Source organism: Sprattus sprattus, assembly GCF_963457725.1.
Source record: "Sprattus sprattus genome assembly, chromosome: 3".
Classification (NCBI taxonomy): Eukaryota; Metazoa; Chordata; class Actinopteri; order Clupeiformes; family Clupeidae; genus Sprattus; species Sprattus sprattus.
The window spans coordinates 20523323-20549318 of NC_137922.1; the positions used below are offsets into that span (position 1 = coordinate 20523323).

The 25996-nt window shown below is 47.3% G+C and overlaps 1 protein-coding gene across 3 annotated transcripts in view; it reads left to right on the top strand.

Moving 5' to 3' along the window:
• Positions 1-2301: 2301 nt before the first annotated feature.
• Positions 2302-25996, top strand: part of LOC308361905 (double-stranded RNA-specific editase 1-like) — a gene marked incomplete at both ends in the record, with an annotated part of 39887 nt that continues 16192 nt past the window's right edge. The window contains 4 exons of one of the 3 annotated variants that reach the window (XM_080834381.1): positions 2302-2401; positions 11943-11969; positions 21114-21188; positions 24426-25354. In XM_080834381.1, the coding sequence (XP_080690507.1) occupies positions 2302-2401; positions 11943-11969; positions 21114-21188; positions 24426-25354 (1131 nt within the window). Of the gene's footprint in view, positions 2416-11942; positions 11970-21113; positions 21189-24425; positions 25355-25996 lie in introns of all 3 variants that reach the window. The other 2 variants (XM_080834383.1, XM_080834382.1) reach the window with 2 other exon arrangements.

Sequence of the window (25996 nt, forward strand, 5' to 3'; positions counted from 1 at the left end):
GGAGAGGGAGAGAGAAAAGGGGCACAGAGGAGATGAGTGGAGGAGAGCACAGGAGAGGAGAGCACAGAGGACAAGAGCTCATAACTCAGGGCTCTCAGTCCCAGTCTGTCACTTAAGCTCTGCTGACACAGCCAAAGCACTGCCAGGGCTGTCCATCATCAGAATATATACATTTACCATCTCTCTCTTCCTTTCATTCATTCTCCGCTAGACCCCCCCCCCCCACCCCCCCACCCCCCCCCCCACACACACACACACACACACACACAATCAGACTTGCTTGCATAAAAAGACACATATTATGCACACATACAGAGATAAACATACACACACACAAAAGAGAGCCCTGCATAAACTCGTCCAAACACACACACACTCTGACAGTGGCTTAGTGTAGACAGGCTGGCTCACTGGACTACATCCACGTTCTCACCTAAGGTTGGAAACATGAATGGAAGGGAGAGTGTGTGAGTTGATGAGGGAGAGAGAGACACGAGTGAGTGAGTGTGTGTGAGACAGACAGAGAGTGTGTGAGTTAGTGAGAGGAGAGAGACACGAGTGAGTGAGTGTGTGTGAGACAGACAGAGAGTGTGTGAGTTAGTGAGAGGGAGAGAGAGAGACACGAGTGAGTGAGTGTGTGTGAGACAGAGAGAGAGTGTGTGAGTTAGTGAGAGGGAGAGAGAGAGACACGAGTGAGTGAGTGTGTGTGAGACAGACAGAGAGTGTGAGTTAGTGAGAGGGAGAGAGAGACACAAGTGAGTGAGTGTGTGTGAGACAGACAGAGAGTGTGTGAGTTAGTGAGAGGAGAGAGACACGAGTGAGTGAGTGTGTGTGAGACAGACAGAGAGTGTGTGAGTTAGTGAGAGGGAGAGAGAGAGACACGAGTGAGTGAGTGTGTGTGAGACAGACAGAGAGTGTGTGAGTTAGTGAGAGGGAGAGAGAGAGACACGAGTGAGTGAGTGTGTGTGAGACAGACAGAGAGTGTGTGAGTTAGTGATAGGGAGAGAGAGAGACAAGTGAGTGTGTGTGAGGCAGACAGAGTGTGTGAGTTAGTGAGAGGGGAGAGACACGAGTGAGTGAGTGTGTGTGAGACAGACAGAGAGTGTGAGTTAGTGAGAGGGAGAGAGAGACACAAGTGAGTGAGTGTGTGTGAGACAGACAGAGAGTGTGAGTTAGTGAGAGGGAGAGAGAGACACAAGTGAGTGAGTGTGTGTGAGACAGACAGAGAGTGTGTGAGTTAGTGATAGGGAGAGAGAGAGAGAGAGACACGAGTGAGTGAGTGTGTGTGAGACAGACAGAGAGTGTGTGAGTTAGTGATAGGGAGAGAGAGACAAGTGAGTGTGTGTGAGGCAGACAGAGTGTGTGAGTTAGTGATAGGGAGAGAGAGAGAGAGAGACACGAGTGAGTGAGTGTGTGTGAGACAGACAGAGAGTGACAGACCTTAGGGACACATGACAATGAGACACTGATCAACGGGGTTAGAAGTTGGGGCCAGGATTGGCTGCTCTAGGCACACTGTGTGAGTGTGTGGATGATGAAACGACTCCAAAGAGAAAGAGAGAGAAGTTGTGAGCAGGAGGGAGAGAGAGATAAAGAAAAAGTAAAAGAGAGAGACCGAGAGAGGGATGGAGACAGAGGGAAGGAGAGACACTGAGGAAGAGAAGGGAGGGAGAAAGAGAGAGAGATAGCGGGGAAGAGAAAGAGACACTGAGAGTGAGAGAGAGAGGGAGAGAGAGAAAAAGAGGACTCCCTCCTCCTGTGTTTGAGCTGCACTCGTTTGTCCTCTGACAGCCGTTTAGCAATCTGGGTTGTGAGTGGCTGACATTGCCGCCCTCCCCTCATTTTCTCCACCTCTCATCTCTCGCTCTCCCCTCGTCTCCTCCTTTCCCCTCCTTCCCTCCCTCCCTCCCTCCCTCCTTCCAGCCTCTTCAAAGTTCTAGTCGGAGGTGGAAGGCTGCCAGTCTGTGTGTGTGAGTATGAGAGATATGGAGCGAGCGAGCGAGGGAGTAAGGCAGCGAGGAACAGTGTCTACAGAGAGAGAGGAAGAGTAACACAGGGACAGCAAGGGAGAGCGAGAGAGAGAGAGAGCATTCACTGGGAGGGTAAAAGAAAGAGAGAGCACAGGGAATAACAGTGAAGGAGTAGAAGAGAAGAAGAGAAGGAGTAGAAGAGATCGAAGAAGTGAAGAAGTGAAAGGGACAGCAGAGAAAGAAGGAAAGAAAGTAAGAGAGAAAAAAGGAGAGAGAGTTCCAGAGAGGAGCGGGGTAGGTCGGGGTGAAGAGGGACATCGGTCCCCCCAGCATGGCTCTGTCTCTGGAGGGCGGCCCCAGTCTGGGGGCCTACTACTGCCTCATCCGTAGGAGGTTCAAGCGGAGGCGCAAGAAGCGCTCCGAACGCAAAGGTATCGACCACAGTGTGTGTGTGTGTGTGTGTGTGAATGGGTGTTACGAACTGTTGGATGAAAAATAGGGGAAAAATATTGGGTTGATAAGTGGACTTAATTCTGTCTGTGTTGTGTGTGTGGTGTGTGTCTTATAGCAGACTTCTAGGGGTGTGACTGTGTGTGTGTGGGTGCTACGACCTGTGGGATACAAAAATATGGGTAAATTACTTGTTGTTTTGATCAGTGGACTTAATTCTGTCTGTGTTGTGTGTGTGGTGTGTGTCTTATATAGACAGACTTCTAGGCTCTGTGTGCTACGACCTGTGGGATACAAAAATATGGGTAAATTACTTGTTGTTTTGATCAGTGGACTTAATTCTGTCTGTGTTGTGTGTGTGGTGTGTGTCTTATATAGACAGACTTCTAGGCTCTGTGTGCGCTCTTGGACAGACAGGCAGACTGGGATGCCAGATAGTTGCCAGTGTGTTGATTCAGGATCAGATCTGTTCTCCCTTTCTTGCTATAAAGAGTTAAAGCATCTTTGCTGGAAAACATTGTCCTCATCAATACCCTCTGTGGCATATTGGTAACCTGTCTGTGCGGTTGCTCTGCCGCTGACATTTGCTAAATTGATTAATTTGGTGCTTTGGGTGCGTGGGTATTGTCCTGCTTTTTCAGTCTATGTGTGTGTGGGTGTGGTGTGTGTGTGTGTGTGTGTGTGTGTGTGTGTGTGTGTGTGTGTGTGTGTGTGTGTGTGTGTGTGTGTGTGTATTCAGGATCTCATGTGTTGCACTCTGAAGTGCTGTTTCCCTTCACTTACCATAGAGAGCACAACAGTGTGTAACACCAACAGCAGACAGATGGATTAGCGACGGCTTGGCAACCCGACACACACACACACACACACACACCTGTACATGTGTCAGTGTTGAGCTACTGTGTGTGAGAGACTTATATATACCACAGTTTAAACAAGCATAGCTGTGTGTATGTGTACTTTTATGATCAGGTTCCTGAAGACAGAGTGAATGTCTAGAATTTCTTTGCCATGATTTATGAGTGATGCGTCTGTATTGGGTTGTTTTAATAGTGTCTGGTTACCAGTTGGCTCAGACTGAGCTGATCCGCTGGGGTGGTAATGAGGGGGGGGGCGATACACTGTGGTCCCCTAATTCACGCTGACAGGAGGCTGATTGGAGCTAGACTGAGCCAGAGAAGAGGCTTTCCCCGGGGCAAGCGCTGTTTGGCCGGAGCTCAACAGCAACAGTTGATGCTTTCTCGGTACAGTCCCATCCATCACATGCAGACGGCTGTAGAATAAATGTAGACAAAACAAAGACTAAATGTAGACATAAAAGTAGACTAGATGTACACAGAACAGACTGAATGTAGTATATAAACATACATTGTGCTTTGGTGAGGAGATATTGATGCATCACAACTAATAACAATAAATATTGGTCACTATCTCTCTGTCATTTGTGTGTGTGTGTGTGTGTGAGAGAGAGGAGAGAGAGAGAGAGAGAGAGAGAGAAAGAGAGGAAAAGAGAAAGAGAATCGCCAGGGTATGAAAAAACAACAGTGTATGTTCACACAATACTGTCTTAGTCAGTGACTTGGCCCATCACTACCTTTAGTGCGAGAGAAACCTTGAATTGTGCGGCGATCAGCGCGTTGCTTTGCAACACTTCCCTCTCCCCTTACCTAGTGACATGGCCCTCATCCTCTTTTCACACACGTACTGTGCTCACACACCCTATCTAGTAGCTGTCTTTTCTTTCAGACAGACACAGACACACACACACACACATACACACACACACACACACACACACACACACACACACATACACACACACACACACACATACACACACACACACACACACACACACACACACACATACACGTACACACACACACAATCACAATAGACAGTGAGGCTATAGCTGACCTCTGCTAACACACTTCTGCTGTCAGAGAAGCTGTGTCTGTGAATCTGGGCCAAATCTTAGCCGAGTGTGTTGCAGTCAGCCACAGCCAGGAGGGAGCCCATCTTCTCTCCATGATACATGGTTGCATGCACCCCCCCCTTCTGAGGGCTCAGTGGTAGTGGAGGTGGGGGTGGGGAGGGGCATTGTGATTTGATTTGAGTGGTAGGGGATGGGATGGGGGGGGCAGGTATATTAGCTTTCAAATTGACTTCTTGACATGTGTATGCACCGAGGGGGAGGAGGGAGGAGGAGGGGGAGGGGGAGGGGGGTATACGCCATGCATGAGGTGAGCAGATAGCAGCTTCAATTCCTGGAGGAAATTCTAATACCTTCTATTAGCGTAGTGGCTCGAGGAGTCAGGAAAGCCTCCCCCCTTCGTACATCACTCTCTCCCCATACACACCGTCACCCCCCCTTCGTACATCACTCTCTCCCCATACACACCGTCACCCCCCCTTCGTACATCACTCTCTCCCCATACACACCGCCCCCCCCCCCCTCGTACATCACTCTCTCCCCGTACACACCGTCATAGCACTGAGCCAGGAGCGGTCAAAAGGTTGGCATGTCACACAACGCCAGGGAGGGTATATCCAGAGCCCTGACAAAAATGTACTAGGGGAAAGGTTTAGGTGTTCAAGTGACTGAATATGTAACTGTAACTGTTTATAAACAAGCCTTGTGGGTAGAAATATCTGCATCGGAGTGTCTGCCTACAATAACCAAATCTAAGATATTTATCCAGACAGAATGTTGGAAGACTAGTTTAAACCACCCTTTAAAAGCCTTTAAAAGATGTTTATGAATACATGGGTTGTGATATTAGATTACATTAGATTAGGTTAGTATATTTGGTAAACAGAGTCTTTAGACGCCTGAAGATTTTAGACATCTTACAGCAGTGGCACAGAGACATATCAGTGACCGATAAAAGATGACTAAGACCATTTTACCGTTAAAAAAAACAACAACAACAAGAAGCCAATTGAAAACCCATAGAGGCAGCACAGGCTCGGAAAAACACCCATAGAGTTAGCACAGATAAAAAAAAAACTATAGAGTAAGCGCAGGCTTGGAAAAACACCCATAGCGATAGCACAAGTTCAGAAATCAGAAAAACACTTATGGAGTTAGCACAGGCTGAGTAGCCCCATGGGTGTTGAATGTTGTAGATTAGCATTCATTAAATCTGTTGTGCCAGTAGACCTGTGTGGAAATTATTATTCTCCTGAAGCATTAATCCCCTCGCTCAAGGCAAACAATGCAGCCGCGCTTTAGGGAAATTAATTAGCCGGGTCGATCAGAGCACCCTTGAGCGATCCGCATGTATCTGCACAGACTCCGATGCTAAATGTGGTGGAACCGGCAGTGTGAGGACCGAGTGTCAGTCTTCATGGACAGTTCTGTCTGGTGTTCCAGGCTGAAGTTGGTTCTCCATATGCTAGTTTCATTGATCCCAGACACAGCTGTCAATATTGATCAGTATTCTGTTCCGTCACTGTCCTCCACTCAATAAAATAAAAATAAATAAAATAAAAACACACCAGATTGTTTCTCCACCGTCTGACCACTTGAAAAAATTGAATTTGGGAGGAATTTGGCACGGACGGAGATGAAGAGCGTCTCTTAACCGTTTCCCGTGGTGACCAGCAGTAGAGAGATAAAAAAAAGTCTCCGTCTCTGTCTCTTTGACGTCGGATGATGCGGTGTGAAGTCGTGTGAAGCGGAGTGTGAGTTTAATCTACCAGCCTGGAAGTGAATCCTAGATGCAACCAGCCACCTGTGTATGAGTATGTGTGTGTGTGTTTATGTGTGTGTGTGTGTGTGTTTATGTGTGTGTGTTTTCGTGTGTGTGAGTCTGTGGGTTTATGTGTGTGTGAGTCTGTATTTATGTGTGTGTGAGTCTGTCTATGTGTGTGTGTGTGTGTGTGTGTGTGTGTGTGGGTGTATGTGTGTCTGAGTCTGTTTAAATGTGTGTATGTGTCTTATGTGTGTATAGTTTCTGTGTGTGTGTGTGTGTGTGTGTGTGTACGTGTGTGGTATATGTGGGTGTGTAACAGAGAGAGAGTGAAAGTCTTGGAGCTTGCACCTATCTGTTCCAACAGCTCCTCTCCAATCTCAGGGCCCGATGATATCGGTGCCATCCAGGTGCCAGCGGAACGGCTGCTCTACCATTGGCCTGAGAGCTCCTGACCCCTCCCCCCCACCCTCCCCCGCTAAGCCTTCAGCTGGTCTGTTGAGCTCCCCGTTCACCCCCATCTCTGCCTGGTTACTGACTCGAGACCAGTGGACATCTCCGCCTCCTTCTCCTCTCTCCACTGGCCTGTGTCTATCTACCTTTAGTCCTGGAGCCAGGAGAGATGAAACCATAGAACCAGAAAGTGTAGAATGGGCCGTCCTTCTCCCAGCGCTGCTAGGTTACGTGCCAAACACAAACCATGAAGTAAATTAACAAGGGGGGGGGGGGGGGGGTTGTCAATGATGTGTTTTGTTTGAAATTGATCCCTGTCTGTTAAATGAATCAGTGCATAGAGTGCTTTGTTTATTTAGCTTACGATGCTTGTGTGCTATGAGTTTATCTGTGGTAGGAAACCTCTTCAAACACTCATATGTATGTAGTCTACTGACTCCTACTGACTCCAGACCAGTGGACATCTCCACCCTCTCTAGTTTCTCTCTCCACTGGCCGCCACCTATCCACCTCTAACCAGTGCGTTAGTGGTCCCTGTAGAAGTGGGTATACTAAAAAATGTATGCAGCCCATACAGTACAGGATAAACACCCTGTTTTGAGAAGTGGGTATACGCAATGCTGACTGAAAAATAAGTGGGTATACTCCGTATACCTGTGTATACCCTGGACTACACCACTGCCTCTAACCCTGGAGCCAGAAAGTTAGCCTCATGGATGCCTTTACTGTGGCTGAAGCACACTGTTAGCCTCCTGGATGCTTTTACTGTGGGCGAGCACACACAAAGAGTGCCCTCGAGTGGTAGAGCACACATGTAAAACTATGTTTTTTAGGGGGTTTATTGGTTGTTGGTTCACTTGCAGATCTCCTGTAGTGTGAAACCTCAAATTCAGTTTGTCTCTTTTTTTTGGTTTTTGTCTGGTTTGCTTGCTTATTGATCGCCTAAAATTACTATGATCGACTAGAATTAGTACTTAGCGCTGACTTCAAAGGTGTCCTGACTTCGGCTACTAAAGCTTGATTGTTGTTCGTCAATTGTAAGCCACTTTGGATAAAAGCGTCTGCCAAATGAATACATGTTTTGTACTATAGTGTATTTAGCAGATGCTTATCGTAAGTAGTCATACTTAGCATTTAATAGTTAAGTTTAGGTTCTGTGGACATTATGTTGACATTCAAGCTCCCAGGGCACTCATGATGTGAGCCTTGTTATCATCTTGCTCTACAATCTCAGAGACAACGTGAGATTGCTCGCATTACCGATGCCTTTGAAAGCAGGTGTCTGTCTGGCTTAATGGTATGTCAGAGCCTGTGCTGCCGAGCCTGCTAGATACCTGGATTATCTTCCCCTGCAGGCAGTGCCGCGGCCTGGACACACGGTCTGGTGTTGTTTGGCGCTGTCACAGGCACAGCTCTCGAGGTTCATTTGTCAGGAGTGGTGGTGGAGAGTGGGGGAGGGTGGGGGTGTTGGAGTGTAGGGCTGGCCGTCACCTACAGGAGAGATAGCGCTAAAATGGATCTGATCCGGCTGGGCCTGTGCCAGGCTGGCCTGGCGAGGAGAGGAGAGGAAAGGCGATGCCAGGCAGGCTGCCCAGAGAGAGGGAGGCGTGGAGAGAGACAGAGTACGGGGGGAGGGTGGGTGCGGGGAGGGGGGGGTGAACTGAGAGGTGGGGTAGGGAAAATCACACCAGACCAACTCCCAGCCCCCCACCCCCTACCACGCTCTCTGCAGACGGTTTGTTTTAGATAAAGACAGGAAGACTTGTGTGAAGATTACGGGTTGGAGGGATTTGATTCCCAGATAGCTGCTGATGTTTGACGGATGCCGTCCTGATCCGATAAAGATCTGCCGGCAGCAGGCCAGATCAGGACTAGGGATGGGAAAAACATTGATTCAGTTACAAATCGTGATTGTGGACACAAACAATTCTTGAATCAGCATTTTGATGAAACATTGATCCAATATTTTTTTAATGCAACAAAGTGTGCTAAAACAATAATATCTAGCTTTGTGAGGACACGTTAAGCCTTAAGTTTAACTCATGGCCACATCCAGAGGCGTCTGCTAGCTATCTGGATTACAACCTGATACGTCCATATTTGCCTGGTTGGCTTTTGTCATTGTTATATCCATAGCAAATCATGTGGTGAATGCCACTTCTTATGTATACTCAGGAGCTCGGACAAAAAAAAAAAAAAAAATGTTAGAAGTAAATAAAGAAGATACAGACTCCGCTTAAATTTTATTTCATCATCTTATGAGGGCTTATGAGGGTTTCCTGCTCCTCCTCGCCACGACTTTCTTTGTTTCCTTATCATAACCCTCACAATCATCTCTTACACCACAGTCACTTCAGAGCCCGATAAGAGTCTGAGTGGCGATGGTGGAACAGTCAGTGGAGATCTCTATCTGCATCTCCACAGGAGCTATCCTCTCATCCTCATCCTCTCATCTTCATCCTCCTCATCATCCTCATCTTCTGCCTCATCTGTTACTGGTGTCTGTTGCTGGTGCCCATTACTGGTGTCTCTTACTGGTGCCCATTACTGGTATATCTTACTAGTGTCTGTTATTGTAGATGTTGCGTTATTTATTATTGTGTTTATTGTGATTTTCTGTCTTTATTGTTTACAACATTTTAGCCAAATTCCCCCATGATTGTCTTCAGAGGTATGATCATACTGTATATCTAGGACTCAGGGCCACAGGAGGGCCGGCGAGACCCAATGCCCCATGCAAGCTGAGGGGGCAACTATCAGGGGCAAATTGAGGCTACCTCCAGGAAGAAGAGGGACTCCATCCAACAGCGATGGAGGAATTAGTCAAGCAAGACAGAAGCTGTCCTCAAGGGAGTTCACCCAGAGAAGATAGATACTGTACTCAAGAGTGACAGGGGCATTACTTTATACTGTCCTCTGGAGTGACGGGGGCATTACTTTATACTGTCCTTCGGAGTGATGGGAGTATTATCTAATAGGACCCACAAGACACTTAGATCACACCTGAAGGTGATGGGAGTGGGGTGATGGGGAGCGGAGAGGGGAGCGTGGAGTTCATTCTGGAGAGATATATGTGGGAATGATATCAGTGATGGTGATGCTGCGGGTAGCTGGGAGGAGAATGGGGTCACCAGGAAGAGATGAAGTCGGTACCCAGGGGAGGGTGAAGGTGGACGGGGGAGCGGGGGAGCGGGGGCAAGCCCTGGCAGTGACGGGCAATGATTAGCGTGCCGAATCCCTACAGCGCCTGAGCGCCCCAGAAGATCCCCGTGGGTCCACATCATAATTTAGAGCTGTCATGTAGATTTTACACGTCCGCGTGAATAGGAGAGAGAGAGAGGGAGAGGGAGAGAGAGAAAGAGAGAGCGAGAGAGAGGGAGAGAGAGAGAGAGGAAGAGACAGCGAGAGAGAGGGAGAGAGAGAGAGAGAGAGAAAGAGAGAGCGAGGGCTGACGGACACTAAACACCCTTGAATAAAATGGAGCGGCGCCGGAGAGGAAACCGAAGGCACTGGTGACCTGAGCTGAAGGTCCCTCTGCCGATCCACACACAGTGTTGTCAGAAGTATTTAATGTTGATTTGCCGGGGAATATTTGAGTTATGTGGTAGAATAAGGGAGTCAATCTCTTAAGGTAATAGTTACAGGTATGTGTGCATCTCTCAGAGTGTGTCTTACATATAATCTCCACCCAGACCATGTTCAAAATTTCAGATATAACCATAAGCAGGTTTTTCCATAACCTACCTAACCCGTTAGAAGTGAGAATCACCAAGAACCGAATTACTTAATTTTAGTTGTGATTCTTATGACTCTATAACATCCCAGTTCCTCAGTAAATCGCGATGTTAGGCGATACTGTGGATATCAAAACACCACAGTTATCCAAAGCTCTGCAGTAAGACACATTGTCCATGGTTATGCTCTGCTAGTACACCAAGATAAGTTGAGTACAGGAGGAAGAGACTTGAAGCGTGGTGTGGTCGTGGACCAGTGAGACATGGCTGGAGTAACCTCTGCACACCGCCCCATTCTGATTAACTCTCCCTTCCCCTCTGCACACCGCCCTGGCTGGCTGGCCGCCTTATCTTCAGCAAACAACAAACAGTTTCTCTTAAACTGGTCTCCTCCACGTCTGTGAAGTGTCCAGTGACGGGCTGACGCTGAGAAGCGGGGAAGCTGCCGCATCAAGACACAGGTGGAGCGCAGAGATACAGACCCAAAGACCTCTCCTGGGGTTAGCTCTCTGACCCCCTGCCACACACACACACACACACACACACACACACACACACACACACACACACACACACACACACACACACACACAATCCACCCACCCACCCACCCTCGCTCCTACCTCCCTGCCCTCCTGCCTGTTGAAACTGCAGCTCTCCCTATCGCCCCTCATCCAGCGTGTTGGTGACTTAAGGCTGGAGCTCTGATAGGGCCTGTGTAATGGCGCATGCTGTCGGAGAAAGTGAAAGCTTCGCACGAGGAATGGAGAGAATGGAAAATGTCATCTCTCCTTCTGTCCCCTGGGGGTGTTTTCCTTTCTTTCTATTTTTCTTATTTTTAAGCCAGGAGGCTCGTCTCTTTCCCAATCCATCTGCGTCAGACTTCTCAGGAGCGCGCTGACAGTTGGTTTTGAGAGCGCCCCCTTGTGGCTGCAGTGGGCGACACACCACAGGCCATTCATCTCTCTCTCTCATCAAATATCTGCTCTCTTTCTTCTCTTTCTCTCACACCTCCCTTTCTCTCCATTTACTCTCTCTCTCTTGGCCCATCTCTCTTCCTCTCCCTTTCTCTCTCTCTCTATCTTGCCCCCCGTCTCCCCCTCTCCTCTTTCTCCCTTTCAAGGTGCCTTTCTCCCTCTCCCCATTCCTCTCCTCCCCTCGAGGAGAGCCTGTGCTGAGCCCTCTCAGGTCGTGTTCCGTGTTCTGTGTTCTGCTGTCAGGGGCCTGTTAGGAGCTGACAGAATGAGGGCTCAGGCACTGGTGAGAGGTTCTCTTGTGAACAGCCCAGCTCTTAGTCCAAGGCTCCAAGATATGACTAATCTTTGGCTTGGGCTTAACCTATGGCTTTCAATCATGTGTGTTTGAGATTGTTGTGTGGTTGTCGCTGTGGTTATATTTCACCAGTGAAGCACATGGATTTTAGGGAAGGACCTCTCACTCAGGAAATGACTTACAAGTGACTCGCGTTGTAATTGTCTGTGATTAATATAATTGGTTGGTCATTATGTGTGTCTCCTGTTAATTGGCAGTGACATAAAATGAACTTTTTCCTTTCCGCAGGGCCGTTAGATGAAAAGAAATATTATTATTATTATTATACTCTAGCAATAATAATAATATTCTCTGTTTCCTCTTTGTAGGTATCCACACCAAAACAATGACTGAAGGTATGTAGGGAACTTATACTTCTGCACTTTTTTGGCATAGTTGTTGACGCATAGGAGATCTCTCCCAGCGCAAGCTTGTTGTGTTTGTGTAGTGTATGCCCTCCCATCTCCCTTTAGTGCATGACAAATTCAGTTGTTTGTTTTATTTCTATGGAAAATAAATCTCCCAGTCTGATTGCTGGATTGAAGGATTTTTGGATTGAATTGAAGCACTGAGACAGTGTTTCAATTCAAGCAGTAGCCGTCACACACACACACACACACTCGACATTAGTTTGAACACTGCTGGCAGGCATGGCTGTGGGGGTTAACGCCTACACTGAAGGTGACCTGAGAGCTTTGGATTTGCTTTGGCTGTTGTTATTTTTTATTTTTATTTTCTTGTGTTTTTTTAATGGCTAATCTTCTTCAAACCTTTACGTTAATCACAAGTCGAACCCTGAGGTAAATCACATCAGCTAACCTCAGTAAGGATATGAGCAGGGGGTGGAATTGATGGACGTCTTGAACATAGCCTTGAGAATCCTCGACACTTCTTAGCCTCTCCCTCTCAGCATCTTGTCTTGCCCCCCACCAACACACCCCCCCGCCCCACCCCCGCCTTTTGTCTTCTTCTGCGCGACTCAGAGAACACAGATACGGGCGGCGGGTGACATTTCTCAGACCTCCCCGCTAATTGCCGCCACCATTATCTGGAAGTGTAGCTGACTGCCCCCCCCCCACCTCCAACCCTCATCCACCTCCTCCTCCTCCTCCACACGGTTGGCACAATAGGGCCGGCGGAGAGGAGTCAGCCCGAGAAGCTGATAACATTGTTGGCAAAGACGCTTGTGGGGTCTGAGTGGAGAGAGGAGAGGAGAGGAGAGGAGAGGTTAGGTGAGGAGAGGAGAGGAGAGGAGAGGAGAGGAGAGGAGAGGAGAGGAGAGGAGAGGAGAGGAGAGGAGAGGGGAAGGGAAGGGAGGGGAGGAGAGGAGAGGAGAGGAGAGGAGAGGGGAGGAGAGGAGAGGAGAGGAGAGGTTAGGAGATGAGAGGGGAGGAGAGGGGAGGAGAGGAGAGGGGAGGAGAGGGGAGGGGAGGGGAGGAGAGGAGAGGATAGGTTAGAAGAGGAGAAGGGTGATTACTGATTTTTCAGACTCACAGTAGAGCTACGTGTCGCAGTCGCACAGATCTCTCTTACTCAAACTCGAGGGACAGAGAAAGAGAGTGAAGTGGGGAGAGAGAGACAGAGAGAGTGTGAAGACAAAAAAGAGAGAGATGGGGAGACGAGAAAATAAAAACACGACAAAGAGAGAGAGAGACACAGGGAGAGGTATACAAAGAGATCTTTCAATCCAGCCCTCTTTGATTAGCCAAGGATGAAGTTGTCACATTTTGTTCAGTTGTATGTTGGTCTTAATAGGCTTTAATTCAAACCTGCGCTACACTATTACAGTGACTGAATTCCTCCAAGAGCCCATTTAGTGGTGATGGAGACAGCGGTGTCACAGCAGTGGTCTTCCTGTGGCTGACGCAGGCAGCAGTTATTAGTGGTTTGGCCAACAGTTTGGCCCATTCTGTAGTGTCTGAATTTATCACTCTATATTAGTGATGCTTTTAGGAAGTGCTTTTGGACAGCCAGATGGGAGTTTGTTTTCAGCTTTAAAAAATGTGTGTGTATTGCCTGTGTGTGAGTGAGTATATTTGAGAAATATCTGTTCATGGGTAACATTATAGACTACAGCACTCTGCCTCTCCATCCTCTCCTCCACCTCTCTTCTCCTCCACCTCTCCCCTATCCTCTCCTCTCCCCTCTCCTCCTCTTCTCTCCTCTTTTCTCCTCCACCTCTCCCCATCCTTTCAACCTCTCCTTCCCTCTCTTCCATCCTCTCCTCTATCCTCCCATCATCTCCCCTCTCCTCTCCTCCATCCTCTCCTCTCCTTCAACCTCCCCTCTCCCCCATCCTCTCCTCTCCTCCACCTCCTATTTTCTCCACTCTCTCCTCTCCTCCACCTCTCCTCTCTCCTGTTCAGACCCCAGTGGGCCTGCGAGCCTCTCGCTCGTTCCAGCTCACGTTACAGCCTCCCCTCCGCTCTTCACTGGCACACACTAACCCTCGTAAAAACAGCCGCTGTGGTAAGCCTGCAGACGGAGCTGATCGCCCTGTGGAGAACGGTGCTGTTTGGCCCTCCGTGGCCTCTGTAGACCACCAAATGACCCACCCACGCCTGGCTGATAGAGTCCTTACACTGAAGGGGTTTGGTTGGGAAAAGAGAGCTTTAGAAAGATAGCGAGAAGGTGAAAAGGCAAGACAGATGGAGGAAGAGATGGAGAGGACAAAATTAAAGGAGAAAGAGAGAGAATGATGCAGGAGAGAGAGAAAGAGAGGAGTGTGTGGAGAGAGAGAGGAGGGTGTGGAGAGAGAGGGCTCATATTACCTTCAAATACTCAGGCTATATAATCATCTGACTGTACTCTGAGAGAGAGAAACGTAAGGATAGCGAGAGAGAGATAGAAAGAGAGAGAGAGGGAGAGAGAGAGAAAGAGAGATGATTCAAATGGAGGCCCTCTCAGCAGGTTCTGTACTCTCGGACCTGAGCTCCCGTAGCGCCCCGTGTGGCTGCCTGCGGGGTCATCCGCACAGACGTGTCATGTTGCTGAGCAATGAGCATATAACAGCAGCAGGTGCCCGCCCCATAACCACCCATCATGTGTGTGCCTGGCAGGGAGCAGACAGGGCCACTGCATGGCACAGTGTGGGATTGAGGCGAGATCAGTGCATAATACCGGAACTGACACACACACACACACAGTATACACACACACTCACACACACTTTAACAAATACTCAAATCTACGCGCGCAGTGCACACACACAGGATGCTAAGAACCTCTGCATAGAGTTGTTAGTGTTGATGAGATAGATCATAGACGCACAAACAACCACCAGACCAACAACCTCTAAAGGTCATGGGTGCTTGCTTTCAGTTATAATGCTAGCTATCTGTTTGTCTATCTGTCTAGGTATCTATCTCTCTGTCTGTCGGTCTATCTCACTATTTATCATTCTGTCTGTCTGTCTATTTATCTGTCTACGTATCTATCTCTCTATTTATCATTCTGTCTGTCTGTCTGTTTATCTGTCTCTTTTCTGTCTGTCTGTTTATCTATCTGTCTGTCTGTCTATCTCTCTATTTATCACTCTGTCTGTCTGTCTATTTATCTGTCTCTTTTCATTCTGTCTGTCTGTTTATCTATCTGTCTGTCTGTCTGTCTGTCTGTATCACTGTCTGTCTGTCTTTCTCTATATTTATCTATCTTTCTGTCTGTCTCTCTGTCTGTCGGCCTATCTGTCTGCCTGTCTCTCTATTTATCTATCTGTCTGTCTATCTGTATTTTCTGTCTGTCTCTCTGTCTGTTTATCTATCTATCTATCTATCTATCTATCTATCTATCTATCTATCTATCTATCTATCTATCTATCTATCTATCTGTCTAATTTCAACGGAGCTAAGATAGTGAACCTAAAACCAGGGCACATATTCACTTGTGTGTTTAATGCAGCTGATTAAAATTCACTGATGATTCTAAAATAATTTTTCATCAGTGTCTCATGGGTGACAAGCATCCTCTTAACAGGTGACCTCGTCTGACACGAACGCCTCAGCCTGTCTGCCTCTCATTGGAAAGCGATGCCACACTTAAAAAAATAACACTCTCAATTCAAAAGCAACCTTTGGGCAATTATCAGCATTTTAGAGCAAGCGAGTCATTTTCTGTGACCTTAAGGTCCCATCCCCAGAGGGCAGCTTGTGACATTCCCCATAACGAACGGGCACTTTCTCTAGCCATGTGCTACCCGCCGTGTCAGGTCCCTGTCTGGTGCCACTGTATTGGGGATGGTACTGCCCCCCTAGGAGAGGGGATCATGTCTGGCTCCTGCCCTCTCTGTCTGGGTCAGTCTGTCAGTCTGTCTTGTTCTCCTCCACTCGGGTTGGTTTTTGTGTTTGATTGTGTGTTTGTGTTATGTTGGTTTTTGTGTTTGTTTGTGTGTTTGTGTTGTGTTTGTTTGTGGTGGTATTGAGTGACACGCAAAGTGGCAGATGCTGATTAACCCGACATAAGCTGCAGCTGGAAGAATGGTTGCCGTCACCCAGACAGAGTGAGAAAGAGAGAAAGAAAGAGAGAGAGACTGGGAAGGAAAATCAGGAGCTGTGCGTGCATACGTGTGTGTTTGTTTGTGACATTCAGTGTTGTGTGTGTATCCAAGATTTGTGTGTATGAAAGAAGTGCAAGTGTGTGTGTGTGTGTGTCTACATCTCTGTGTAAGGGTTCCGTCAGGGTAATTAGTGTTTATTGTATTACAGTTAATACAAAATTTGGTGGTCAAAATGTCTGTTGATAATGCTCAGGGGGTTTAACTTTTGCAACATTAAAGTGCTTATTTATGAGTTCAGTATGAGTATGGGGTCATGAGCTGGGCCCCCACTGGGCTACACTGACTAACATTGCCCGTGTTCTGCCCGTGCAAAGCGTGCCAGCAGAGGGGCAAAGGGCGTTCTCTCTCTGCAGAACTGGCAAACCTGTGAAGACACGTCGGGCCTTGAAAATTAAATTTTTTTGTTTTAATGTTTAAAGGAGGCTAGTAGCCTATAGGCTACATTTGATGCCATGTAGGTCAAGACTTTTTTGTTGTTACAGGTTACAGATGTTTTGAAAATACGCCTACCTTTTTGGTGGTTATTTTTGAGGTTTTGCTCAATCATTACTGTTCGTTTTGTTTACTCATTACTGTTCAGTAAATAGTCAAACTGATTTTAAGTCATTGTCATTCTATCTTCAACCTAGGTGTACATTATATTTGCGATAGTAACATAGGCTTATTGAAACAAGCCGATTTGTCTGTAAAATAAATCCTTGCCAAAACCCTGATCTGTGTGTCTCTCTGTCTACAGTGCAGATGAAGAACTATGAGAAGTCTCTTCATGTTCCTTTCGATGGAAAATAGAGCACATTGAAAAACACCCTCCGTCATAACTCCTCAGTTTTCAAATCTACCTTTCCGAACTCAACACACTGTGGCATTTTAGCGGAGACCGAAATCAATTCTTGATCATTATCCACAGAGAGATATTTAATTCCAAATAACAAGCAAAGGTCTATTTTGTACTAGTTGACGCAAGTCACTGCCTGTCAGCGCCACCAAGCACAGCAGCTTTCTAGTGTCTCACCGGGGAGCATTTTTATCATCATCTCTTTTTATTAGAGCTCAGGCATTTCAAAAGCCAGCTCTGCGGTTTTCTCACCATCCGTCACTGGTTTGTGTTTTTGGACGTACATTTTAAAAACTAATATTTTTGTAAAGAAATATTTGTGCCAAGCCTGTGCTGACTGGTGTTTTCCTATAGTGAAACAGCCTCGTGTAGATTCCGGTCTCTTTGTCTGGATCGAAAGCTCCATCTTTGGTTGAAGAGCTGAGTCTGTTTATCGCGTCCAGATTGCGGCGGTCACCTCCTTCTATGATGCCCTCCGAGTTGAGTGACCGCTGCCAGAGATTGCAGACACCTTCACTCCCGCTCCCACGCTTCACGGAGGCGTGCAGGTGGCGGGGTCTGAAGAGAGAGTGTTTTTTCCATCCGCCGGCGTCTGCGACCGACGGCCTTTTCAGGAAGTTAAGTGGTTGCCGTGTAGCCGTTAACATAATCTCCGGCAAACAAAGCCGTGACTTTGATTTGCGCCGTATTCTGCCTTTCGTTTTATTTTGACGCTAAGATGGAAAGCAGACTTTTTTGAAAATTGCTCTGGTAATGTGGTTACAAGGTGCAAGGGAGCGATACATCTCTGCCGCTCCTGGTATGGCCTATATCTTCTGCTCGAATGGTGCTACAAATCTACTTAGTGGCTGATTTGCAGCTGCTTTTCAAAAGCTTGCCCTGTTTTTTTAAGGTAGAGGTTTACAGGCGTACCCCCTAATACCTCGTCTGCAGGTGGAAATGCAATTGCTTTTTCCCTCTGCTTGCTTTTCCTCACCTTGTGAAGTTGTATGAAAGTCCTGGTTTGTCCTCTAAGAGGCTCCGATTGCCTCCGCATGCTCTGCACTATCTCTGAACACAGGTGACAGACAGACAGAGAGGGAGAGAGAGGGAGATGAGAGCAAACATCATACCTAAAACTACCTCCATTTTAGTCTTTGACGAGAGAGAGGGAGCAAAATGTCTTTATTTCTCCTTTATTTCTTTATTAATCACACAGCTTCATGTTGTGTTGTTGAATATGATGGTATCATGAGACAACTACTTCTTCATTTAAAACAAGTGAACTTCAGATATAACTACCAACAATTGCCACCCAGAATAATATGTAAAAACTTACTTCAATCTCTGTCAGGCGGTTGGAATAACTATGTCACGATCATACTCTCACCTGCTCAATATTCTATTATTCATAAGGGTGGTTAATGGCTAATGGTGTACAGGTCTCATATTACCATCATCAGTGATTTGTTATGACAGCTTTGAAGATACCCTAACATATGTGTATTTAAGCTACGCATGCCGTCAGTTTTCTTCAATAGGCTAATTTAGAAGCAGAAATAGATATTTGGCCGGCTTATCATTAAAATGTCCGGCAAATGAAAACTGACCGGCAACATTTTTCTCTAGCGGAACCTCTGGAGCAGACATTTGGCAGTGTATGAAATCTGCCACGACATACACATGACCTAATTATGTTAGACGTCACGACATGTTTATGACATGTTTATAACAGACGGTTCAAGTTAAAATGCCAAACTAGAGGATTTGACCCAGATGAAGGCTGCGATGCTGTAGCGATGTCTTCCTCTGTCCCCCACAGATTCCCTCATTGTTGTGTAATGCTTTAATGGGGTGATAATTGGACTTGCATATTTATCGTCACCCATCAGTTGTGCTGATTGATTTTGCCGCGTTTTTAAAAAGTGCGAGAGCAAGACGAGACACGCTGATTCAGCAGACACTAATAGCATCTGCTGGTGTCTTTGCTCACAAGCTCGCAAATAATATGCAACAGCGGTAAAATATTTGTAAACTAAGCAACCCAGATAGCTTTTTCTGTTTGCACTGACAAGACTGGATTCAGCTCACTTCCCTCTCATCCCCACTGTTGCCTGCCTGCTGTTAAGCGACCAGCTAATCCACTTGCATTAGCACGGATGCAAAGGCCGTTTTTTTGCAATATTCTATTGCTAATCCACTTATATTAGCAGGAATGCAATAGCAATATTTGAAATTGGGTGTCGTTGATATATGTGTGACATATACAGTATGTCTGTGCAGGACACATATTAAAAGGCAAATGTGAATCTGGCTGTGTTGTCACAGGTTCTGCGGCTGAGGCTGAGATTGAATGTTGATAGCTGAAGGCTGCTTTTTGTCCCTTTTAACACCTTTCTTCACCACTTCTCCTCTCCCATGTCTTTTCCTCTTAACCCTCCCCCCCACCCATGAGTACCCCTGTCCCTTTATCCACACACACACACACACACACACACCTATGAGTATGGCCCCTGTCCCCTTATCCACACACACACACACACACACACACACACCTAGAGTATGGCCCCTGTCCCCTTATCCACACACACACACACACACACACACACACACACACACACACACACACACACACACACACACACACACACACACACACACACACACTCACACTTATGAATATGGCCCCTGTCCCCTTATCCACACACACACACACACACACACACACACACACACACACACACACACACACACACACACACCTTGAGTATGGCCCCTTTCCCCTTATCAACACACACACACTCCACTGCAGATGCTTAACTCCAGACTGTATTTTGAGGACACCTGCCCAACTCCCGACATGAACCCGCTGCAAGACCACAGCCCACAGCATCTCCCACTCTATATTGCGGCATATACCTTGTGCTTTGGTCAAAATCAAATCATAGTGTGTCCGTCCATAGCGCACGTCAACGTAAACCTGACTATAAATCAAAATGTGCACTGTGATAGCCCTTTAGCTGGATAACAGATTAAGAACCTGAGAGGATTTAATAGCTCACAACCTGCCTCATAGGTCAGGCGGAGATGAATATTTATGTGTTAGCGCTTCGCACAAACCCCTTGGAGCATTTTACATACATGAGGCATGAGGCTCTTTTAAGGAAAGACGACTCCTGTGAAATCATTAAGAGCTCAGTGCTGTGGCTAGCATATTTAACCGGTTCGCGGTTATCCTCCTCCGATGCCATCTCCGAGCCGAAGCTGCTGGCTCGTGGAAATGAAGCAACGTGTTTCTCCTCCTCCTCCTCCTCCTCCTCCTCTTCCTCTTCCTCGGCTCTGCTCTCTCGTTCCCAGCCAGTGGCTGCAGATGAGTGGTAATGGAATGGATATTAATGTCACAATAGACTGCCCTCGCCATGCCAACTCAGCCCGTCAGCAGGTCCCAGATTAGACTCCACCACTACAGCAGCAGGGAGAGGCAGGGATAGGGGAGACAGAGAGAGAGAGCGAGAGAGAGACAGAGAGAGAGAGAGAGAGAGAGAGAGATGGGGGAGAGACAGCAAGAAAGAGAGGGACAGAGAAACAGAGTGAGAGAGGCAGCTGATTTACTTGGTGCTTAACACTGAAGCAGGATCTACTTGGCTTTTTTTCTCAGTCTGTGCCTGGGTTGGTGATTATGGCCCTGTAAGATGCATGTGTGTACCAAACACGTGCTGTACGGCCTTTAAAGGGCTTATTAAGGACCTGTGTGTGTGTGTGCATGTGTATACCTATAAGCATCCCTGTTCATTTGTCTCTGGAATAACGTGTAGAGGTGGGGGCCGTTGCAATGGGAGTCCGACCTTTTAAGTGTTTGTGTGAGAGAGAGAGAACTTGTATGTGTGCTGTACATGCCTGTCAATGTCCAAAGAAACAGAATCAATGTTTTTTTAATTGTCCCTCTCTCTCTCTGTCTGTATGTTTGCTTGTGTGTGTGTGTGTGTGTGTGTCTGTGTGTCTGTGTGTCTGTGTGTGTGTGTGTGTCTGTGTCTGTGTGTCTGTGTGTGTGTGTGTGTGTGTGTGTGTGTGTGTGTGTGTGTGTGTGTGTGTGTGTGTGTGTGTGTGTGTGTGTGTGTGTGTGTGTGTCTTCAGGAAGAGCTGGAGTCAGGCAGCCCAGAGGGCAGCAGAAGTTCCTCAGCATGGAGATGGATGAAGAGGAGAACATGAGTGAGTCTATCCCCCTTCTTCTCTCTTTCTCTCCCTCTCTGACTCTCTGTCCCTCTCTGACTCTTTCTCACTCTGTAACTTGTTCTCTCTCCTCTGTCCCGCTCTCTGCCCAGCTGTGCCTTACCTTCATGAAGTACCCAACAAAGATCACAGTACCCTACAGGTGCACTATATCTGTGTTTCTCATACGGACACCTTCAGGACCTGACCTGAATCAAGAAAGGCTCTGTTATTCCATGACAAAACAGACTATATGGGCCCCATATGAAAAACCTTATTAACATTAACAAAATAAAAACAAAATCAAATACATTTGACCTGCAAATGAGCCTCTCACAAGCCGGTGTCTTGTCCATTTGCTCCACACCCAAATTGGCTGCCCTGAGCATAATTACTCCTCTTTAGTGTAGCAGTGGTCTCTCCATATTGCTGTTCACATGCAGTGATAAACGCTATTATACGTTACATGTGTTCTTCTTTATAAGTATATATAAGTTCTGTAGTCAGCACCAATGTGGCATTGGAGAGATGAGTAGACATCAGAGAGGCAAAAAGTAGCTCCTAACTTGCCGATTGAGGAAAAATACTTTTTTCTAAAAGTAATTAACAAAGCCCCTTGGTGCTAATAGTAGGAGAACTAAAAAGTAGTCCTAACTTGCTAAGACTAACTACCAAACGAAAGGGAAATGGCAGGTTCTCTCGTTTCACATGATGTTGAAATGCAGAAGCAGAATTACTGCAACAGATACCGTACCAATCATGAGGGAATAATTAGCCCATGGAGCTTGTAAGGGAAGCGTTCGTGAGACTTGAGGCATGAGATGTCCGCCATAGCAACGGAGCCCATAGCAACGGAGCTTAGGAGTTCTTGCTTCTCCTTAGTAAAAATTGGTCTCAGCAGCTTTGTGAAGAGGATTCAGGAGAAACCTTAGTAAGAAACTTTTAGTGTGACTACTCTTAGTGGTAAGATAAAAGGTTTTGTGAATACAGGCCCAGAACAACAAGGACAGTGTTAAGCTGTCCATCAATGGAAGGCCCCTTCCCCCACGAAGCCAAAACACTTTTTTCCTTTTTGTTTTCTTGAGAGCACTCTGTCATCCAGCGCTTTTCTCCGGGCTTATGAAGATGGATCAGAGTGTAATCCCTAGCTCGGCGGAGGTTAGGGGGGTCTATCTCCTGCCGTTTTGAGGTGTCTCGCGGCTTGACCTTTCTCTCAAGAAAACCCAAGCTGATCTGGCAGACACCAAATCCCTTCAATTGACACAGGGGGCAAGTCTCTGTGCACCCATGGACGCTTTGATTAGTATTTGTTTTTTAGGAGAGTTAGACCCTCCCTTAGGCAGAGCTAAGTTTTCTCGAAATGGAAAGCGAAATTGCTTTCACTGTTATTTTTACTGTTGAAGTGGTGCACATCGTGTACCCATAGAGAGGAATGTCACATTATGTTCAATTCGTCAAAGTCAGACTTCAGCAAAGTATGAAAAACTAGAAGTTTTTGGGAAGTAGCTTTTAGGGATATAAAGAAAACCTCATGCACTACTTTTTTGATAAATAACAAGCCATATCTGCGCTTCCATTTTTGCTGTCATGAACAGTTTTTCGAAAAACAGACCTACTTAAATGTTGCTGTCACACTTCAAAGCCTCCGCGTCTATGGTATCACTCCGAGTGATTGGGACAACCGAACCACTGAGGCTTCCTTTTAAAATAGGCAGGCTATCTAGCAAGAAATTGGATGTGATAGCATTTTATGTCAGGAAAAAAGGGAAAGAGGAGGAAGAGGTGGGGAGTGAAAAATCGGAATGGGAATGGGTAAAACTAGTCTTCGAGCATGAACGACTGGAACATTCTGTCAGATGCGCTAAAAGTGCCGTTGTGGTGCTGTTATGTTGACATGACGCGTCGGGCGGACCATCAAACAGATCCCATTTCACACTCTCTCTGTGATTACTCGTGGTAGTGCTTCCAGAAGCTTCTCCCAGTAGCGGGGTAAGCTGGCAGCATCTCAGCTGGGGTTCACGCTGCTGATTAGGGCCCTGCTTTGGGACGTTCCTGGGCAGGACACATTGCGAAAATGTCGAAATTGGGGTGGTTGATTGGGTTGGCCTTTTTTTAATTCATTGTCTTTCTCCACAGAGTGGTCAGTCCCTCGGTGTGCAACAGTGTCTGAAGGGCGTTAGGTCCTCTTGCCACTGTTGGATTTGCGATGTTAGTTTGTGTTTCTGACTGCACGTACAGTTATTTAGTTCTTGTCTTTTGCTTTCCACCTCCTTGGGTTGTCACTTTGAAGGCTGAGCTGAGCCTGAGTATGACTCAGTAAGACGGCTTTCTTCCAAAAAGGTTATGGCTGCACAATTTGATTTAAAATAATGACTTTCTCTGTGGTGTGGGTTTTTTTTCTGTCTCTGCTCGTATTCCTTCTTCTTGTTTTTTACAGGATCTCTCCTCTCCTCTCTCACTCTACTACTGACACGTCCCCCCCTAAACACCCAACCCCCCTCCCCTCCCTTCCCCCCAATGTCACAAGGCTCTCTGGTTTTATGAGCGCCGAAAGGAGTAACCTATCGAGCTTTTGCTGGAGGATGTTATAAATGAAAATTTACAGAACATTCCATCAGCTTTGTCAACTGACAGGGGTGATGTGTGTTCCTACAGGGCTCATTTGTAGTGTTCAGAAAAGTGCCATCAAAACCGTGATGATCACAAGAAAAGTTCCTTTGACACTGACCTTTGTTAACTTCTGCTGTGTGTGTATCGGAGTTTGCCCAGTGTGTGTGTGTGAGTGTGTGTGTGTGTTTCCAATGTGTGTGTATGATGAAAATAGAGCTTAGCTTAGAGGCTTCCTCACTATGTCACTATGTCAAAAGATTTCTTTGAACCTACAGATTTTTCTCCCAGTGTTTCATAGGTCTTAAGCCAACTAATTTCTTAGGAAATGATGATGAGTGTAATAATAGATATAGACTCAAATTATTATCACCAGGATATGAAGTAGCCTTAAATTTAATAGATGTAAATGATTAAAGTAGCCTAATTTAAAAATGTATTGATAAAAAGTAAGAAAGCTTTTAGGACTTATCTGCGGCTGCAGCAGCGTTATAAAAAGTGTGAATTGTTAACACAGGAACTCACACCACCTCATCTCAGTTACAAAGAAAGATAAAGGAATTGATAAATTTTGCATTTACAAGATCCTGCACCGAGGGCGTTGTGAGTTACTCTTTCTGGGCACCGCAGGTTCGAGCAGCACAGACGTTAAGGAAAATCGCAACTTGGACAACCGCTCCTCCAAGGAGGGGCCGGGCGAGGGGGTGCAGATCCCCAACGGAAGTGGTGGCGGCGGCGGGCGCAAACGCCCCCTAGAGGAGGGCAACAACGGGCACTCGCATGGCAAATTCCGCCCCAAGCGGCGTAAGAAAACGCCAGGGCCCGTGCTGCCCAAGAACGCGCTGATGCAGCTGAACGAGATCAAGCCGGGCCTACAGTACAAGCTGCACTCGCAGACGGGGCCCGTCCACGCGCCCGTCTTCGTCATGACCGTGGAGGTCAACGGCCAGCTCTTCGAGGGCTCCGGCCCCACCAAGAAGAAGGCCAAGCTGAACGCTGCCGAGAAGGCGCTGCGCTCGTTCGTGCAGTTCCCCAACGCCTCCGAGGCTCACATGGCCATGGGCCGCACGCTCACCGTCAACACCGACTTCACCTCCGACCAGGCCGACTTCCCCGACATGCTATTCAATGGCTTCGAGACACCCACGCCACCCGAGGAGACCTTCTACCTGGGCACCAACAGCAACGGCTCGCTGGTGTCCCTCGGGGACTACCCGGTGCCCGTCACCCCCTGCAGCAACACGCTGGCGCAGCCGGTGCTACCGGTGGCCACGTTCACCACGTCCACCAGCGGCAAGAACCCGGTGATGATCCTCAACGAGCTGCGGCCGGGCCTCAAGTACGAGTTTGTGTCGGAGAGCGGCGAGAGCCACGCCAAGAACTTCGTCATGTCGGTGACGGTGGACACGCAGTCGTTCGAGGGCTCAGGGCGGAACAAGAAGCTGGCCAAAGCCCGTGCCGCCCAGGCCGCCCTCTCGGCGCTCTTCAACATGCAGCTGGACCAGACGCCCTCACGCCAGCCCATCCCCCGAGAGGGCCTGCAGCTCCACCTGCCACAGGTACGCACTCACACACCTCAGTCATAATCTGGGTCTACCTGCCACAGGTACGCACTCACACACCTCAGTCATAATCTGGGTCTACCTGCCACAGGTACGCACTCACACACCTCAGTCATAATCTGGGTCTACCTGCCACATGTACGCACTCACACACCTCAGTCATAATCTGGGTCTACCTGCCACAGGTACGCACTCACACACCTCAGACATAATCTGGGTCTACCTGTCACAGGTGCGCACTCACACACCTCAGTCATAATCTGGGTCTACCTGTCCCAGGTGCGCACTCACACACCTCAGTCATAATCTGGGTCTACCTGCCACAGGTACGCACTCACTCACCTCGGTCATAATCTGGGTCTACCTGTCACAGCTACACAACTCAAAGTGTCTTTGACATTAGCATCTTTTATGTAAAGTACCAGTAAGTCATTTTCTAACCCAAATGGTGAGAGGCCTGCAACTCCACCTGCCACAGGAACACACTCACACACCTCCAATATTAGTTTCCAGGTACACACATCATTTAGCTAAAGTATCAATTAGGTAATTATTGAGTCACTCAGATGGGCATAATGTAGGTCTACCTTCTAAAGGTACGCAATGTAAAATGATTAGACTATTTTCCTCACACAAATG